The sequence below is a fragment of the Chelonia mydas genome, chromosome 21 (genome assembly GCF_015237465.2).
Source record: "Chelonia mydas isolate rCheMyd1 chromosome 21, rCheMyd1.pri.v2, whole genome shotgun sequence".
NCBI classification, from domain to species: Eukaryota; Metazoa; Chordata; order Testudines; family Cheloniidae; genus Chelonia; species Chelonia mydas.
Window position 1 is genome coordinate 11,528,680 of NC_051261.2, and position 19,721 is coordinate 11,548,400.

At 54.8% G+C, this 19,721-nt stretch overlaps 1 protein-coding gene across 1 annotated transcript; it reads right to left on the bottom strand.

Annotated features, from left to right (window-relative positions):
* Positions 1-82: 82 nt before the first annotated feature.
* SMPD2 (sphingomyelin phosphodiesterase 2) lies at positions 83-19,428 on the bottom strand. Its single transcript, XM_037884828.2, has 11 exons — positions 19,288-19,428; positions 13,510-13,732; positions 11,857-11,953; positions 11,646-11,722; positions 4,038-4,131; positions 3,828-3,917; positions 3,102-3,184; positions 2,677-2,809; positions 2,232-2,336; positions 1,214-1,370; positions 83-636 (listed from the first exon to the last, which is right to left on the bottom strand). Exons 2-11 carry the CDS (start codon positions 13,557-13,559, stop codon positions 293-295), a joined length of 1,230 nt encoding a protein of 409 aa, XP_037740756.1. The 5' UTR covers positions 13,560-13,732; positions 19,288-19,428; the 3' UTR covers positions 83-292.
* Positions 19,429-19,721: the final 293 nt, after the last annotated feature.

Sequence of the window (19,721 nt, forward strand, 5' to 3'; positions counted from 1 at the left end):
TGCCCCTTCGAGAGATCTCCCGTGACTAACCCCCCACCTCCTGTTAGCTGTGTTAAAAGCACTCCGTCTCTTGAATACAATAATCTGTTCAGAAAGTTTATTTAACTCTATAGAAAACCTGCTGTAATTGGTAAGATACGAAATGCCTCTTGTTTAAAAATCAAGTTAACCATGAAAAGCAATCTGTGGAGCAATCCAGGGCCAAGGAAACCGCCTGCCCGCCCCCTGCTCTCGAGCGCCATCCACTGAGCACCCCGAAGCCTCTTGATCCCCTTACCCCCCGGCTGCTGTCCTACATGGAGCTGAGCTTGTCCTGCAGCACCTGGAGCGCCAGCCTCATCTGCTCCTCCGTCCCCTGCAGCACCCTCACCTCGATGGTGTGGAAGACATACAGCCCCATCCAGAGCAGCAGCACCACCGTGGCCAGCAAACTCAGCAGGGAGGAGGAGAACTTGGGGAAGGGCTGCGGGGAGTCCCAGCCCGCCAGGGAGCTCAGGCCCATGGCCGCCTGCAGGAGCAGCAGGAGCAGGGCCAGGCTGGCCATGCGGCCGTTGGAGTAGCGCTGGCGCTCGGCCGCGTGCAGCCGCACCCGCACCTCTGCCCGGGCCTCGTTCACCACGTCCACCAGCTCCGGCCCTGCAAGAGAAAACAGGGGCTTAGCCGCAGCTTGGGACGGCTCCTCCCAGCCAGCCAGGCCACCTCGGACACAGCCCCAGCCTCTCTAGGGGCTCAAGGCATCTTACCCGCTGGAGAGACGCACCATGCTGATAAGGCAATCAGTGGGACAACTAAGGCCTTGTCTATGCGGGGCGGGGGGATTAATTCTGGGCAGGTATCCCATGGTGCTTTGCTTCGCTGCTGGGCTCTGTGCACCCTGGGTCTTTTTCTCGCCACGCGGGGTGAGATCCCTAGCGCCGGCTGGACGGAAACGATTGGGCTGTGGGATCAAACCCAGCCATTCCCTTGATGGCTCTCTCGGGGCTTTCAAATGGCCTGCACGGTCCACTTGTGACCGTGGCCTCGTTCCTGCAGAGCCTGGAAGAAGGAGCCCCAAAGTGGCTGCGGTCGGAGGCCCAGCTAATGCCTTGGCAGGCGGGGCTCTCAAGATCCCAGCGCTCCAGGCCCCGGGCTGCCGTCTGTGCTGCCCGACAAGCTGCCCTCCCTGGGCCAGCTGCGCCCCCGTTGCCGAGCTCTGAGCAGCCAAGGCACTTACCGACTGCGCTGCCACTCGAGCCCTTGGCCTCCTCTCGTCGCTGCACGCTCAGCGTAGCGATGACGGCTTCGTGGTCCGAGTAGGGAATGCTCTTGCCGGGGGCGGTGCCCGTGGTGGTCACGAGGCTGTCACACTTCACCACAAAGCGAGACAGTCCCTACGGGAAGGGATGGCGATGGGGCACAGCGCTACGCAGGCCCTGGGGCCGTTCTCCCCACGGCCCCTCCCCGGCCTGCCATGGGACGTGGCCCACATGATGGAAGTGAAGTCTGCTGCTCTGTGGCCCAGATGCTGCAGTGGGACCCGGGAGGCCAAGTGCCCTGCTCTAACCACACAGAAACCTCTCGAGACGGGGAGTTTTTCCTGGCAACACTGCCCCACGGTCCAGAGGGCTGACAGAGCCGAGCTCCGGCCTCAAGTTACAGACAGACCAGGGCAGCGACATCGCTCAAGGCCATACAGCAAGCAAGTGGCAGGAGCTGGGATTATAACTAAGGCCTTCCTGTGTCCCAGGCCTGTGATCAGTCCACTGTGCCCACCTGCTCAGATCTGAAAAGCAGGAAGACCCACACAGTACAAGGGCTATGGATTTTGGCTAAGGGACTTCAAAACCAGCAAGATCTACTATATAATATGGGAGGCAGTGTTGCCTAGTGGACAAGGCCTCAGAGGTCTACTCCCAGCTCTGCCCCTGGCCTGCTCAGTGACCTCAGGCAAATCGCCGCCCCATGCCTCAGTTTCCCCCCTGTAAAATGGGGCTAATGCTATCGACCTCATTGGTAAAAGCGCGCTGAGGTCTACGGGTGAAAAGCACTGCACGTAAGAGCTCGGTGGTGGGACGAGACCAGACCCAGACAGGCCTCTTCCGCCTCTCCCCTCCGACTCGCAGTGGTAGCAGGCGGGAGGCAGTGCCCGGCACCAGGACGCAGCCCGGGGCCCGGTTCCCAGCTCTGTCCCAGACGCGGCCTGTGGTTCGGGCGGGTCGCCTCCCCTCGCCGCCCCGCTGTGCTGCACGTACCTTGTAGAGAATGTAGTCGATGCGGATTCCCAGCGGGAAGGGCTGCAGCTCCTTATTGACCGTGAAGCAGTTGGCTGGGACCAGGGTGTAGCCGTCCTCGCAGCCCTGGGAGCCAAACACGAGGTCAGTTGGTGTCCCTCCGGACAGACCAGACCCTGCCCTTCTCCCGGAGGGGGCCGGAAGGAGAGCCAGCGTCCTGCTGAAGGGCAGGGGCTGTGGACTCTCACAGGGACGGCAGCCCGGCTGGTGGCTGGGAGGGGAGGTTGAGGCGCTGGGGGACAGCAGGCCGGGGCGGGAGCTGGGGTGCAAAGGAGGGTCAGCAGGTGGGAGGGGAAGCCCAGCTTCTGGGTTCACCTGCTGCAGGCATTTACTGTCTGTGCGCCAGGCCAGTCCTGAACACACGCCCATCTCCCTCCCTGCCCGGGCCCTACAGGGAAGCGCTTACCTCGAACCTATCTGCGTCGGCGAAGGAGTCCCGCAGCCCTGTCCAGCCTCGCAGCAGCCGGATCCCGATGTCCCCGGGGTGCATGTTCAAATCCCCACCGAGCAGCACCACATCCGCTCCCTTCGAGGTGTGCCTGAGGGGACGGGACAGAGTAACTTGGGGGGGCCAGAGCGAGCGAGCTAGCCCCCCCCCGGCACGCTCCCTACAGCACCCCCTGCTGAGAGAGGCAGGGACTGGAGTAGCTGGGGGCTTCTCCCACAGCTGATGCACCCCCAGGGTTTTCTACAGCGCCCCCTGTGGGGCGTGGCTGGGTCCGGAGCAGTTCCGAGCTCCCCCGCTAACGCGCCTTCATTCCCTAGATGAGACGCCGAGGTACACACAAGGCCCCACTGGTGATGAGCCCGCGGCGTCTCTGCTCTACTCACTGTATGAATTGAGCCAGCTCCCAGGCCTGCACCACTCGATGGGGGAGGTAAGCGTCCTTGTCCCGGCAGTACTCCGCAAGGAGCTGGGTGAAGGGAGAACACAGGCAGTGAGTCCAGGCGCTCGGGGACAGACACTGGGAACCTAGCTCTTGTCCGCCCTATACCAATGCCAGGTGTGCTCCCAGGCTCCAAGCAGTCTGGCTTTAGACGTCTCAGCCAAGGCGACAGGCGCTGGATGGAGAACGAGAGATGGCTTTTCACCTCTAGGTCTGAATCCAGCCCTGCTGGAAAATGACTGGATATTGCCGGTTAGTGCTTCGTACAGGCTCCCATCACACCTGGCACTAACAGGGCGCCTCGCTGGCTGTCTTTTGTTTCCAAGCTCTGTGCCGGCAGAGGGTGCCCCGAGCATCCAAACTTCTTTCCTGTCCCATGTCCGAACAGCAATGCTGCTGTGTGGGGGGGTGACTGTCCGGGGGTGGGGGGGAATTGATCATCTAAGGGGGCTCAGCTGGGGCTAGTGGGGTGAAATTGAGCAAAGGGTGATCAGGAATCCTTTCCTGCTGGTGAGGTAGCTCCGTTTGTGGAACGATCTTCCAAGGCAAGTAGTGAGAGACCCCTTGGCTTGAGGCATCTCAAGCTAGACTGCACTGTGCTTTTCCAGTGATTCCCAGTCTCTGTCAGGTCCTCGGCCCTCTCCCCCACCTTCCCCGCAGTCAGACTCACATGGGTCACGTACACATGGAAGATAATCCCACAGATCTTGATGATGAGGAGCCCCACGGCCTTGCCGCAGAACCAGTCCCCGTGCTGGAGCTGCCGGGACAGGAAAGGAGAGAGAGAAGGCTGGTTACAATCACAGTGTCGCTGCAAAGGGCCCCCCGCCTGTGACTTTGACATAAGCAGACCCTGTGGCAGCTGGCCCCCTGCACTCACCATGTAGGGGTAGCCGTTCAGGGAGTACTGGTACAGGAAGGTGTCCAGGATTGGGTATCTGGAGAACATGCAGAACCCACTGCCAATCACCCCACTACAAAAGAGAAACTACAGTCACCATCTTCAGTCACTCAACCCTGCCCTGCCCTTGGGGACTACTAGGTGGGGTTTCTGAGCAAAACTCCCGGAGGAAAGGAGTGGGGTCTAGTAGTTAAAGCAGGGGCTAGGTGTCAGGACTCCTGGGCTCTATTCCTGGCTTGGGGAGGGGAGTGGGGCTGGGGTTATATAGCAGGAGACTGGGGGTCAGCAGTCTCCCAACCAGATTTAAAAAGGGATCTTATTAATGAGTTAGGGTAAGCTATCGGCTAGAAACATATCATTGCTATCACATGTGATGCACGTATCTGGTGGGCATCACCAAGGTGATACAGATGCTGGAAGTGGTGCAGTTTTTCTATCTCACATAAATGTTTAAACGTTGTTGGGCATCGAGTCGGAACAAAACCCCCATGAAATCCCCCAAAAGGCCGTAACTTGAAGAAACACAGTCTTAATGTTGACCAAAAGTGGCAGAAACCTTCTAAGTACAATTGGTAACACAACTCTGTACTCACAATGGTATTGTCTGGGAAATATTTAGCACCAGGTGATATATTTGATGCATGTTCCTCTACTTTTTTTGCCTGCGGTTAAAGCAAAAGTCTGTATGTACCATGTAACGCATCCAAATATTTGTCACTATTCGTAGAAAGGACTGATTGGAGAAAAGTTTCTGTGGCTGTTTTATATTTTATGACTATTGGCTGCCGTCCAGTGCTTGCTGCTCCTGCCACTGGTGTTAATTCAGCGTACACCCTCATGAAATACTTTCTGGGTATGTTCTGCTCTCTAGGTCAGGTCTAGACTTATGAAGAAGCAACCTCCTGCAAAGCACAGTTGATTAAATGGAGGAATCAAAGGGAATTTGACAATGGCCGCCTTGAGACGGGAGGCATGCTTCGTGCAATGAATTTCATGGGTGATGCAGGAAAGTGGGTTTGAAGACATCCTTGCGTGCTGTGTCAGTCACGCTCTAAGAGGGACAGCATATAACCCTGGCGTTAGAATCCACAAGCTTATGAATGAGGCAACGCATCGCTGGAAATGGATGGCACCTGGCAAGCCCATGAACAATGTTCTTCCGGAAGAGGAGACGAGCCACATCTTGGGGAGACAGAATGCTCTGGCAGAGCACCCAGTCACTCCACCAGCTCGTGGACACACATGGTATCCAAGGGGAAAAACCGTTCAGAGACTGTCAGGAACTCAGCTGGTTCTGGGCACGGGTACCTAGCAATCTAATGAGCTTGGCTGGGCCCAATAAACCCTCACTAAGTGACTGTGCTTTCTGATTGGACAGAAGGGCCAACCGCTCCCTATTTAAGCCTGGTAGATGAGCTTCTTGTCCGGCCCTTGCTTCATCTCATGCCTCTGATCCCTACCTCCTGGCTCTGACCACTGGCTTGTCTCCTGAGCACACCTCCAGTTCTGCCCTGACCACTAGGCCAGACTTCTGCTCCGACCACCGAGTCACACTGCCTACTCCTCAGCGTGTCTGCTCTGGGAGAGCTATGTAACGTAATTCTCCCAACTGCTAGTGGATGACGTAGCAGCAAAGAGAGATGATAACAAGTCCACAGAGCTTGAGATGTTGGCAGAGATGATTCCACTTGACTTCCAGTGTGGTCATGGGAATGATGCAAGATGGGGTTGTGTAAAGGTAACAGAAGACAGACTTGTGGGGAAAGAGAAGCCAGATATCTATCCTGTCCTAATTGATAGAGAGCAGAGTCCTGGACTGCCAGGCCCTTCAGTGGTGTATGGCGTGAGATGGCCATCAAGCAATCTCTCAGCAAGGACTGTGGGAAGCATCTGCATCTTTGCACAAAGGATAAGGCTCTGACCAAGTATTACCTGACTACACATTTTAAGGCAGCTGTAACAAACAAAGGTGTGGAATGCAGCCTGCTGCAGTAGATCTCCACAAGGAAGTGCCTGGCGGCTGCTGTCCCAAGATATTATAAAAGTCGGGACTGAAAGAATGACCCTGGAACAAGCCCAGACAACAGCCAGCCACTTGTGAACGCTGCAACGTCTACTGTGGCCCCCACTTGAAACTGCAGAAAGCTTGTGCATGACCAGAGAGAACGGCACACAAGAAACGAAGCAGTTTGTAACCAGGAGCCTACAAAGGGGGGAGGTAGGCCTCCTTTGATCCATAAACAGGCATAATCGCAAATCATTTGGTAATCACAGTCGAACAAAAGAAGACGCAGACAGCACAAGCAATTCTTATTGATGGTCAGATATCCAGCAAGCTGACAGTTAGTGTCCAGTCCAGAGATGCTGATACCCAGAGTCTGATGAAGTATGAGCTGGCACCTGCCCCGCTTTCCCTCTTCAACTTGGATGGATCTCTGAGAAACACCCAAAAGAGCAACATACCCTGTTGGCTAGAGAAAAATCTGTCAATGGTTAAGCTACCTTGTATCACAGGTTGGCTGTGCATTGTGTGACGAGGTACCTGCTGCCTGTCAATTTCATCAGGCGACCCCAGTTCTTGTGTTCTGTGAAGGGGTAATTAACACTTTTTCTCCACCCCAGTCCTGATTTTATAGGCCTCTCTCATATTCCCCCTCAGGTGTCTCTTTTCCAGGCTGAACAGTTCCCAGTCTTGTTAATCTCTCCTCATATGGACGCTGTTCCAGACCTTTAATCATATTTGTTGCCCTTTTCTGCATCTTTTCCACGTCAAATGTATCTTTTTTGAGAGGGGGGCGACCAGTCCTGCACGCAGCATTCAAGGCGTGGTCAGCTGCTGAACGGTGTCCATGGCTGTCGTTGGTGACAATTACACAAATGAAGAATCGATCAAATTTGGTGAGAGCACCCCCAGGTGCAATGTCCAAATGCAAGAAGTTTGGAACCCCACCGTGCTAGCAGCATTACCAAAGCATTGCGTGACGATGATGCTGTATTCAAAGACTAAATCTAACTTGCAAATTTTCTCCTCACGGGCTGGATCGTGAAGTGTGAGCAGAGATTGTCAGCTGGACGGGAAGTGTACCTTGCCGGTGGGTTTCACGGCATCGAACGAGCAGTGCGGGTCGTGCCTGGCCACCATTCTGCAATACCAGAACTCGAGGCAGATCACGAGGAAGCAGATTCACGGATGTTCTTGCACGTTTCTCATGCAAAGCAAACACCCAGAGTAAACAGGGTGCTTGGACTTAGATGCGGAAGCTCCGTGCCAAAGATAACGCTCTGTTTGTCAGGCAGCTGGTGTTGGCCCAAAGAAGAGCTTCATTCCCACGCACAGAGAGGCTATGGAGCTGGGCATGGACGTGTGTCTTAGGCAGCCAAACCGTTGTGCACTCAGTGGGTGTGACTACTTCAGCGATCAGTGGCGTGGGAAAAAATAGCTGGCTGAAGATAGCAGCTGAGCACCCGGAGAAGTGGGTGGAGGAGGAGTTTAGAGCTCTTCTTCCCACCCCTCGCAGCAGGAGTGTGGAGGAAGGGGAGCTCCAGAATGTCTCCCACACACACCCATTTGGGCACCCCACTCCCCAGGCTCAGGGCTCTGCGTCTATGGCATGCATTGCAATTGTTTGTTCTCAGTTCCCCACTCTGGTCTTGGGGCTGAGGCAGGGGCCTGCGCTGCTGGTGTCTATGCTTCCCTCCCCACCCTGAGCTCAGTGCTTCTGGCTTTCACAGCGCCCACCCCGCCTCGGCTCCCTGGCTCTCAGGGAGACGTCTGGCGTCTGAACCGAGCACACTCCCGCCGCTGTTCTCCGGGCTGCATGCCTAGTCTCCGCTCCCTTACGGTCATAGCGCTGTTTGCCTGTAATATGGACCAAGTCTACTCACTCTCAGCTCCCCGACTCAAAGGGAATCAGGGGAGGCAATACTCAGCACTGCCCCCCCTCACTTTGAGAGGCCTAGAAAATCAAGCACAACAACAGGACCCCTTCAGGCCTGAGTTAGGTGGGGCCGTGCCTTCCTCAGTGAATAGGCAGAGACCGACATTAAGAATGGGCTTGTTGGCCTAGGCTGGGAGTGGGGGCTCCCTCCCGCTTGCCTGGTGCACCTTTTCCACTTCCACTAAGTAGGAGTTGGGCCACCAGAGGGGTTAGAATCACCCGCTAGTCCAGCGGTGAGGGAGTGATGCTCATTCAAATCCCCGGGCTGCCTGCCGAGGAGAAGGGCTTTGCCAGGGGTGCTCCCTTGAGCTTTCCGCTTGATGCTGGTCCACTTTAACTGGAGGGCCAAAGACAGTCTCAGGGGCTGTGCTATAGCCCTGTGGTTAAGGTGTGGGCCTGGGGTGTTAGAGGCCCTAGTTTGATTCTCCCTGTGCTGGGTGGGGGGCGGGGGTTGGTCTTTCCTCTTGAAATGGTTCCACTTGAATTAAATATTAGTTGAGCCACAGGAAGAGTCCACTATGAAAAGCTCTCTCTAGGCCAGTGGTGAGGGTATTGGCTTGGGATGCTAGAGGCCCTGGTTCGAGTCCTCTGCCCACCAGAGGGGGAAAGGGGATTTGGAGGGGGAGCTTTCCCTCTTGAAGCAGCTCCACTTTAATTAAGTATAAGTTCCACGAAGGCTAGTGCTAGGATCACTCTGTAGTCTACTGGTTTCGATGCTCGCTTGGAATGTGGGAGAACCAGGTTCACGTCCTCCCGCTGCCTGTTAAGAAGGGACTGGAATGGGGGTCTCCTTCCCTCCCAGGTGACCGGGCTGAGAGGCGGGAGCTCCCTGTTTAAGTCCCCTCTCTCTCCCAGGAGGCCATTGTTCTCTTGGGAAAGGGAGAGGATTTGAACAGGGAGCTCCCGCCCCTCAGCGGGAGGAGGGTAGGGGGGCAGTCCCTGGGAGGTGGGAGATTCTGGTTCCAAGCCCCTTACGGATGGGGGCATTTGAACAGGAATCTCCCACGGCCTGGGGAGCGTTGGGACCAGCGGGGACAAAAGAGTGATTCGTATTTTGTCAGTGGCTCACTTAATATTTTAGCAAGAGGGGCGAAACCCTTTACTGCCCCCAGCAGGAACAGAACCAGGGCCTTCAACATGCCCAGCTCACCACCTTAACCATGGGACTATAGAAGGCTGCTTACTTTAGCTCTTGCTCTGGCCCATTAATAGTGAATTAAAGTCCAGTCACAAGAGGGGGAAATTCTCCCCACACTCTATAATCGCTTAGTGGTTGGTAACAATGACGCTAAGCGGTGGAGGAGGAAATGCTGAGATGAAGGCAAACACAGTGGGGCATGTGTGGGGTCAATCTACTACCCCTCTCTCCCCAGCCAGCCTGTGGTGATGCCCCATCGCGATTCCCTCCAATGACCAAGAGTTACTCCCTGTAACATCGCAATGGGAGGTAACGCCAGACATGCCCTCCAGGCCACAAGCCCATAGACTTCCCCAGGACACTAGTCCAGTATCCTTAGGCTTGGAAGGGCCAGATTTTTATCAGTAAACGTCGCTTTCACCGCGCACACACAAACCGATGGAAAGAAACATGCAATAAGTGAAATCTACAGACAGGCGGAGTCAGACAAATGCTGCTTGAGAACTTAGTCGAGCTTGACTTAAGGATAGTAACTTTGTAGATTTCGACCTGTGGCGTTGACAATTTGTGTTTTAATGATTATAAAGCTTTAACTTGTTAAATCTCAGCCTCTATTGTCATTAAATAAATTATTGTCTGACCTCTCCCCTAAAGTTCCAGCAAAGGAGATGATTTCAAATAGATAACACACTTTAAAAATGCTTAAAATCATAATTCTTTGCCACTGTGAAATTTTAAATCAATCATCACTGACAAAATAAATATCAACACTACTGGTCGAAAGGATAAACAAATCAACATTGAATTCTGGCCAGTCTAAGTATCCTTTAAGCATCCTCTTCTGGCAGAGGGAGATGGGACAGACACATGGGACGGCTTTAAGGCTATTCTATCAACTCTAAATGTTATACCTCTCCGCATGGGAGAGTCTCCAGGGGAAAAGGGGGGTTCACTCATGCAAATGTCCAGACAGGTAAACAGATCTGGAAAAGGCTCAAAACCCCACCGCCCCCAGCCTGGGAAATTGCACAGACTGGTTTGAACGGCTTGAAGGCAGTGACCAAATAAAGAACTGGGAAGGGTAGAAAGCGACCAGTCTGACATGGGGAAGGGGGTCACTCTCACTCGACCCAAGAGGGGATGTGTCACTGTGACCAAGAGGCACAGACCCGGTGGCGAAGGTCTAAGGGACTCTGTTCCCATCAGGGTGTCCGTGTGGAAGGCAGGGGACACTCCATAGCAATTGACTAGCTATATATTCACACCTTAGTTAATCCTGGATTAACCCCTTACAAGCAGACCTTTAATATCAAGCCTGCCCCAGGCTGTATCTGACGGGGCAGGAGACGTAAGGGCTGGGTTAGCATTAGAGGGGATGACCCTGATTGCCTTTTTCCCTGACAAAGTCCGCTTGGGTGTTCCTGAGAGATGCTGTCTCAGCGAGTAGCTATCTGCTGCCTCCCGTCTCTTTGTGCCTGCTTATTTATGGCCATGCCACAGCTACCCCATGGGCCAGCTCCGCCCAGAGAACGCCAAGAACCTAGGGTCACCGCCCGGGGCAGTGCAAAGACAGCTGGAGAGCGTCACTATTCCCTGCTGGGATCTCAGGGGAGCCGCAAAGGGCCCGTGACAATCTCCCGAGATAGCAACATTCAGCCAATACCCGGCCCCCGGGTGATAGGCTACCCTGGGGGGGAGCGGGGGGGGGGGGCGAGATGAACGTTCACCAGTCCCCACCCTAAGGCTCTGTGCCAGAGGGGCAAAGGCTGCTCACCTGCCGTGGTCCCTTGGGGTGGGGACACGGCATGGAGCAGGCTGCCAGGGTTCAGTGCTGGTAAATAACAGCAACAGACTTGGTTATGATTAAGAGGTGACGCTTTCTGCTGAGCAAAAGCCAGGGTGTCTCCCATTGCCAGAGATCCTTTCCTCCCAGTGTGCTTCACAGACCACTGCATTCAAGGGTCACTGAAATGCAGCCGTCTCTGGGGTGGAACGTGACAGCTGTTTAACACTGCACCCCATCAGGTTCCTCCACCACCTGACATCTCATAGTGAGCTGTAGCTCCATAAAGCCAGCCTGAACCCACGCAAACTCCAACGGCTTCCTTCGCCCAGAGCTCACACCCCTCGGCATGACGCCGCACTGCCGATCCCAAGGGTTCAAAAAATCACGAGCTCAGCTTAGCAGCCATGAGATCTTTAAAAATACCTTTCCGGTTCTTTTCATCTCCCGGTGTCGTAGCTACCAGGGGCTACGTTTTCTGACTTTTCTCTGCAACCACGAGAGATGGAAACCCCCCCCCCCCCCCCCCCCCCCCCCCCGTTTTTTTTTAAAGCCGAGATTCTCAGAGAATCTCACGGGTTGAGGAGCTGGGACTTCAGAAAAACCATCAATGACCGCAAGGCTCTTGATAAGATCTTGAGAGTTTGCAAAACTGAGGACTACCTGCTGCCAGGGCCCCTCTGATACACCGATAAGCAGCACCTGGGGACTCCAGCAGTGCCTCTTACCTTTTGAAGTAGTGGGAGTAGGGGTAGCAGGCAGTCAGCTTCTGTTTCAGCTCACAATAGTCCCTCTCGCTCCACACCTGGAGAAGCAGGAGAGAGCCTGAGAACGGCGGGGACTTGAGTCACGGAAGAGAAGCCAGCCCAGCCCACCCTGCTTCCATGGCCCTCGCCCTCTCCCTCCTTCACCCCCACTCCAATTCCCAGCCCTCATCACCTCCTGTAAGAGTGCCAGGTCGAACCCCTCCTGGCTAAGCGTGTCGCCAATCATCCCAATGCGCTCCTGCCGCACCTTGCTCAAGTAACGAATCGCCCTGGGGGGGAAGAAAGCAGAGGCTGTGAGGGGCATCCCTGACAGAGGCTCACCTCCTCCTCCAACCAGCGCAGACCAGGCCCCTAGTGCCTTGAGCAGTGACAGGGAAAGGCATCTAGGGAGGGGTGCCCATGTGCTGGAAGACCCCTGAGTGGCAAGGATCGCCCTCCAAACTCACAGCGGTATAGAGCCCCAGCCCTGTCCTGCTTGAGGCAAGGATGCAAAAGGGATAGGAAGTTTCCCTCAGCCTCTTGCATGCTCACCTCAGCTTCAAAGCAAGAGAGACACCTCCAGGGGCGGCCTGTGGGGACAGAGGGGCAAGCAGGATGGCTGCCCTGGGCACCAATTTCTGGCACGCGGGAGGAGGCCAAATCGGAGGTTTTGGGTTTTTTTTGGCTCAGCCGTTCGGGGGACATGGGAAGCATTTTCTGCCCCAGTTAACAAAACACTCAGGGCCGGCCCTGGACACAGCGAAAGGAGAGGCAGGAGGAGCCGGGTTTAAAATCAGACCAGCCACAGGACAAGGAAGGTAGAGAGGAGGGATGGAGGGGATTTGAATTCAATAGGGCTTCATGGCCCTGGTCGGGTCTAATGCCTACGATTCCACGAAGCCATGCACAAGATGAGAGCCCTCGTGGGAGGCCGTGTTTGCAGGCCTGGCCTGGCTCCTGCATGGCTCATGGCAGGTGCTTTGCACGCATGCGTGGGAATCGGGGACAGCGTGTACCCAAAACACACTAGCTGAGCCGGTTCCCTTGCCCAACCAGCAATGCGCACAGTCTGCCTGCAGGCAAGAGCTGCCGTTGCATGCAACAGGAACCGAAGATCAGCTGTGCCCAGGGCAGGGCTGGCAGGCTGGCACAGAGACCACAGCAGCGCCGAGATGAGGAGCGCGAGGCTCCCTGTATGGGGGGGCGGAGGGGGGCCTGCTCCAGGAAGGCAGCTCATTGCAAATGGACAGGGGAGGAGCGACCAAGGTGGAGCAGGATGGAGATCCCGGCGCTGAGTAACTCCTGACTGCAGGGTGCAGATCTGCAGCTAAGTTGGGAGTGATGGATTATCCGAGGCCCTGCTTTGCCCCTGGCCACAGATCCCTCTTCCCCTCAAGACAGGGGCATCCAGCTTTGTGACACTTCACTCACACATCCCAGGGGCCTGGTTGCGAACAACGGGCACCAGGTCCCAGACCCAGGCACCTGCTCCTCGGGGAGACGAGGGAGATTGAAAAGATCCAGAGAACGGCAGCTCCGGGGCTTAGAAGTCTGGAGGGGCTTGCGTATGATAAATGACAACGCTGACACGGCCAGCGTCTCCCACCCCAGGAGCTCCATGCACTTTGCAACGGCCCTCGAGTCCTCTGCTTTAACCCCTAGATGTAATAACTGGGAACGTGCTGAGAGAGATCAGAGGGACTCCCTGGCTGCCCGTCATCCCTGTGCTAAGGTACGTCATGATTCTCCTGGGTGAAACTGCACCCACTGCCCAGGAGAGCCACCCTCCACCAGCCTGCTTTGACCTCTGCTCGGTCAATGGAAGAGCAAACAAACGACGACTTACCAGCAATTCAGGTCGAAGACGCGGAGCTGTAGTGGTGGATCAGTGTCCATGGCAGCCAGCTGGTGGGTCGCCGAGCCTTCTTGCCGTTCAAGGAGCAGTGGGCGGAAAGCGAGGGGAATCCTGCTCTGAGGACGAAGCCAGCGAGCAGTGGGTTGGAGGTGGTTTGAATCAGGGTCCCCCCTTGGTCCTGGGCATCTACAGGTTCTCCGTCCCCGGAGCGGAGCTGAGCGAGGAGAGAGGCGTCAGGCTCCGGCAGGCAAGAGGGATTATGGTTGCAATAGGGTAACTCAGACTGCTGCGTTAGCAGGTTAGCTGGAGAGGACAAGAGGGTGGGGCGACTGCTGGCAGGGCACTATCTCAGCGCAAACACCTGTGCTTCTGTATGCACCTCTCCGCTGAGACCTGCAGGCAGCATATGGGAGGCGACAGTAGGAGGGAAAGGTGCAGACCGAAGACTGGCATCTTAGAGGGGTGCAGGAATTAAAGGGACATGCACAGGTGAAACAGGTCACATTTACACTCGCTAAACCTGCACGGACACCTGCACGGCTTCTCTTTCCCAAGGATTCCAGCTGAAGCAGGTAAAAAGATGAACCGCGACCCAGACGCACAGCGGCCCGGCAGGAGAGCCAGGCAGTGAAATGGATTACGCTCCGAAGTGAACCTGACCGGCCAGGTTTTCCCCCCCACCAGGCTGAGAGAAACAATCAATCACGAGAAGCGTATTCGATTTTTAAAACTATCCCGGTTTAAATCTTCTCACAGGCGATTTGTAACATAGGGGAGGACTTTGGGTTTTCCCCTGACAATGTCAATTTAATTGTAAATGGAACAGTTAGGATGCTTACACAGTAATACAAGACCCATGGAAAAGCTGCCACTGGCCCAGGGCAGATGACTTGGGCTTGCAGGGCTAAAAATGGCAGTGCAGGGTACATCTACACAGGAATTAAATGCCAGCTGGCCAGGGTCAGCGGGCTTAGGCTTGCGGAGCTTGGGCCCTGGGGCTAAAAATGGCCGTGTAGACGTTTGGGCTTGGACTGGAGCCCGAGTTCTGCGACCCTGCAAGAGGGAGGTCAGGTTTACACGGTGTTTAGGTGCCTAAAGTTGCAGACAGGCGCTAAAGTCAGCTACTGTTAATTTGTGCCTAGTACCTTTCATCTGGGGGACCGGAAAGCACTGCACAATCCCTCCTTCTTCCCCATCTACACCTCTGTCACCACCAGGAACAACCTGTTCTTTTCAGGGTTCCCCTACACCAGGGCTGGGCAAACTTTTTGGCCCAAGGGCCATATCGGGGTTGCAAAACTGTATGGAGGGCCAGGTAGGAAAGGCTGTGCCTCCCCAAACAGCCTGGCCCCTGCCCCCTATCCGCCCCCTCTCACTTCCCACCCCCTGACTGCCCCTCACGGAACCCCCAACTGATTCAACCCCCCTGCTCCTTCTCCCCTAACCACCCCCTGGGACCCCACCCCCCTATCCAACCTTCCCCTGCTTCCTGTCCCCTGACTGCCCTAACCCCTCTCCACACCCCCGTCTCCTGACAGGCCCCCCAGGACTCCCACACCCATCCAACCTCCTCCAGCCCTGTCCCCGACTGCCCCACGGGGGCTGTGCCAGTCAGGGCGTCAGTTTCAATCTGTAACTCCCTACCTGATTTGGAACCTGGCCATGTGTGAGACTATCTCTGCCCCTAAGCATGACTGCAACTGTGGGGAGTCCCTACACATGAGCTCCCCACAGGCCCAAAATGCTCTCAAATAGATGGTTCTGGAGCACTGAATCCTGCAACCAGAGCCCAAGTTTATTTGCCTTTGGAGCTTATTGCCAGGCTCGTCTTTTCAGACAGCGCTAGTTAAGAAGTTGCCTTCTTTTCCACTCCCAATTGCTTCCCAGGTAGGGGGCTGGTTAATTGTGGGAGGCTTAACATTTCTGCCCATTGAAAGGAAGTGAGACATGCCACGGAAATGGGCAAACCATAGGTGGTTCAGACAATACACACATGTGTACATACAGCACATATAAGTGCAAAACCTTACACTAATGCAATGTTGACATTTGCACATTTAAACACAGGCCATGCAGGGAACGAAAGAGTTAAAATGAACCCAGTCACGTTAATTCACTCAACACGGCAAGCACTGTATGAAGTCAGGGGAAAATATTAAAAGCCTCAGTATCCAACAAAATGACAAGATACGAACAAGGCGGTGGAATTAACGGTGCGCTGAGATCAATACACATTTTCGTTTCCTGAACTGCCTGTGTTTAAATTTGCAAGCTCTATTGTGTATTAACACAAGCATTTGCATTTATCTTCTTGAGTTACAAGAAAGAACCAACCTGACACGTGGGACGACGGGGTTGCGTAACTGCCTATCAGTAAAATTTCAAGGTTTTAACTCAATTATCCGCAGACACCGCCCCCGCAGCATTATGCAACTGTGCTGTACATAGAACCCCACTACTTCAATCACAGTAAATATTCTCACTGTGCATGTGTAAGGCTAACCTTTCAACTGCTTGTAAACTCTCAAGGCGATATTCCTCCTTTAAGAGGAAACACAGCTTTAACAGCCTAAAGCGGTGTTATAGAACAGGACCACCTCCCTGTCCTAAACTATTGCAACAAGGGTGTCGCTTTGCAGCGTGAAACAGCTTCTCTGTTCCTCCCCAGAGGTGGCTGCATTTCAGGGTCGGCTTGTGAAGCACCTTGTCTCTCTTTCTACCCACCCCACCGCCCAAAGCATTTTCAGAGCATTCTAAAAAAAGAATCCTTTGGGCTGGAGCTTTCTTAGCACTTGGCCGAAAGGTGACTATTTTCACAGAAAGTTTGAAGACCATGTGATCTCCGGCAGGCTGCCATGCACACTGGTAACGAATGCATGGCTAGTCGGAACATCACGGTCAGGGATGGTCTTCTTTAACGGCGTACCCACAGCCAGCGGACGCGATGTTCAACAAGACACGTACCTGTCCACACTGGCTGCAAAGTCACGAGTAACACGGCGTTAGTTAACACAACGTAGACAAGTGTAGACAAGCCCCTAGATGGACACAACTTTTCCTGAGCAAAAGGACAGGCTCTCACCACTATAGATAGGAGATTCTCCATTAGCTATAGGCAGTGGAGGGCTGATGCCACAGAAGTGACTCCAGCCAGCAGCAGGCAGTGATTGCCCCTACCAGTTTGTTACCGTATTTTATTGTATCTTAGAGCCGGCTGAGTTACCCATTATGGATGCCATTCACTCTGAACAGAGTCCCGGTTTTGCTCAGTGAATCATTGAACTAACCGAACCCTCTTTTCTCAGGCTGCATTTATGACTCAGAAGTACCCATGCTTTGCAAGCCACCATTTGTGTTCTGCGATTGGTCACCTGAAGCCACAACACATCCCGATCCGATCACAAGCGTTTGCAAGAGGAGAATGCCACCCCATCCAGTATGGATTTTGGGGCAATTCATCCCTTGTGCTAACATGAGCAAAATATTTGCATTAATACCTAGTGGGGGGAGGGAGAGCTCAGGGGTTTGAGCATTGGCCTGCTAAACCCAGGGTTTTGAGTTCAATCCTTGAGGGGGTCATTTAGGGATCGGGGCAAAAATTGGGGATTGGTCCTGCTTTGAGCAGGGGGTTGGACTAGATGACCTCCTGAGGCCCCTTCCAACCCTGATATTCTATGGTCTTCCGACACTCAAATGATGACTTATAATACAGGGGAACCACAGAGGTACAAACACCTCGGAAACAGAGGTTGGTCGTAACGCTGAAATCTTCGTAACTCTGAACAAACGTTCTGGTTGTTCTTTCAAAAGTTTACAACTGATCATTGCTTTCAAATTTTACTATGCAGAAGAAAAACGCTTCTTTCCCTTTTTTTTTTTTAAAGTAGTTTACGTTTAACACAGCCCAGGACTGCATTTCCTTTTCTTGTTTTATTTTGTCTCTGCTGCTGCCTGATTGTGTCCTTCCGGTTCCAAATGAGATATGTGAGTCTGGTTCACGGGTCAGCACATAACTCCGGCGCTCGTAACGCTGAGGTTCTGCTATAATCATTTTATAGATGACAACGGCACCCTAGCCAAAATCAAGGCCTCACTGTGCTGGGTGTTGTACACACCCCAGGTAAGAGAGAGTTTACAATCCAAACACCTACACAGCTTACAATCTAAATTCACAGAGGGTGGGAGGAAGGAAGTATCATTATTCCCATTTTACAGAGGCCAACTGAGGCACGGAGAGAATAAATGACTTGCCCAAGGTCACACAGGAAGCGAACCCTAACTTCCTGAATTCCAGTCTGTTGACATAACCATCCTTTCTCCATATGACTCATGCATTGCACTGAATTAAAATGGGGACTTTTATTAAAAAGCAAAGATCTGTTTGTGTTCCTATCTGATCGACCGTACTATACATTATAAACAACATTAACGTCTTAAAACAAGACAGAGGGACTTGCCGCGGTTACTAACACACGGTGTCATGCACAGTCGTAGGCAGGACTATGAACCCCAGCTAGAAATTACTTTTTTTTTTTTTAAAAAAAAAACGTCACGTGAACACAGTTAACCATGTGAGCTACAGAAGTTCAGAGCCCCAGCGTAAACACTCAGAATGGAGCGAGCTGGAATTCTACGTTGGATCTGTGCAGAATTTGGTGCCTAACGAACCGTTTAAACAATTACGCCTCGCCTGCTTCTGTAAGGACAGACCTTGGGTAAAAGGGCGTTACAGAGATTTATTAAAAATCCACCCCCGTGCAAGGAGCGGGGCTACTTTAAAGCTGCCACAACACGTTCAGGGGAAATATGCAACTGCCAGAAGTTAGCAGGAGGGGACAGGTTTCAGAGTAACAGCCGTGTTAGTGCATCCGATGAAGTGAAAGCTTATGCTGGAATAAATTGGTTAGTCTCGAAGGTGCCACAAGTCCTCCTGTTCTTTTTGCAGGAGGGGACGAGTCTGTAAGTGTCCCAGGCCCGGTCTGCACAGAGGCTACCAGCCGAACAGACAGGGGCGTGATTTCTTCTTTAAAACCAAAACTAGTCAAAATCAATCCAACACCTCGCATGCTTATGGAGGAGGTATAAAGGCACCTGACGGTACAGCTTATCCCCCCGCAGTGCACACGGGGAGCGGCTCTAGAAAGGGGATTTCTGGGCTACAGCTGCACCCATGCCAAGGGCCAGCATCCCTTCAGCACTTGGGCCTGGCCGCTCTCACCGCCGCTTGAACCTGGGTCCCTGGCTCCCGGGCCCGCCGGGGCAGAGCCACCGCGGGGCCCGCGCTCCGGCCCCGCTGCACGAGCGCTCGGGCTCACTCGCACGCGGGTCCCCCGGGGAACCTGCTGCCGAATAGGGGCGCGTGCAAGCGGGGCCCCATAATCCGGCCTCTGAGGGTTTTCAGAAGTGGCGGGGTGGGGTGGGGGGAAGTCACCCCCCCCACCACCAATAATTAAATCTTTCCGAAGCAGGGACAAAAAACGCCTGGCGCTTTGCAAGCGCTAAAGCGATTAATAAACTCGATGCATGGGAGGGATCGGGGCGCGGGGGTGGGAGACAGGAGTAGAGAGCCCCCCCCCCGCAAGGCAGGAGAGAGACGCGCTCCGGGCAGAGCTCGGAAGCCAGCGGACAAAGGAAGCACCAGCGTCTCCCTGCAGCGGGCCCCGCGGCTCTGCCCGGGCGCCTGGGCACGGCTGCCGAGGGGTGCCCGCAGCCCCGCCCCGCCGGGGACGCATGGGTGCTCCAGTCCCTCCCCGCCCCGGGGTGTCTCACCTGCTGCGGGCGCGCGCCAGCTCCCCGGGCTGCGGGGCCAGCGGCCAGGCTGGGCGCGCGGGGCACGCTGGGGCTTGGAGTCCTTCCCGGCGGCGGCCGCCCGGCGCTGGGGGAAAGTACCTCTCCCGCGGGGCGGCGCTGCCGGCGGGGCGCGGGAACTACAAGTACCAGGGGGCTGTGCGGCGGCGGCGCTATCCGCCAGCCGGGGGGTGCGCGGGAAGCGAGGGGGGGGGGGGTCTGTGTGTGTGGGCGCGCGAGCACAGGGGATGCACATTGTGGGGTGTGCATGACCCACTCTGGGGGGGGATGGGCTCCCCCCAGGCTAGGGGGCTCTCGTTTTAGGGGGTGCAGGGGGGCTGGGGAGGGTGTGTGTTTGTGTGGGGGGAGAATGCACAACTCTGGCACTTCAAAAGCGAGAGCCTGGCCTGCCAACA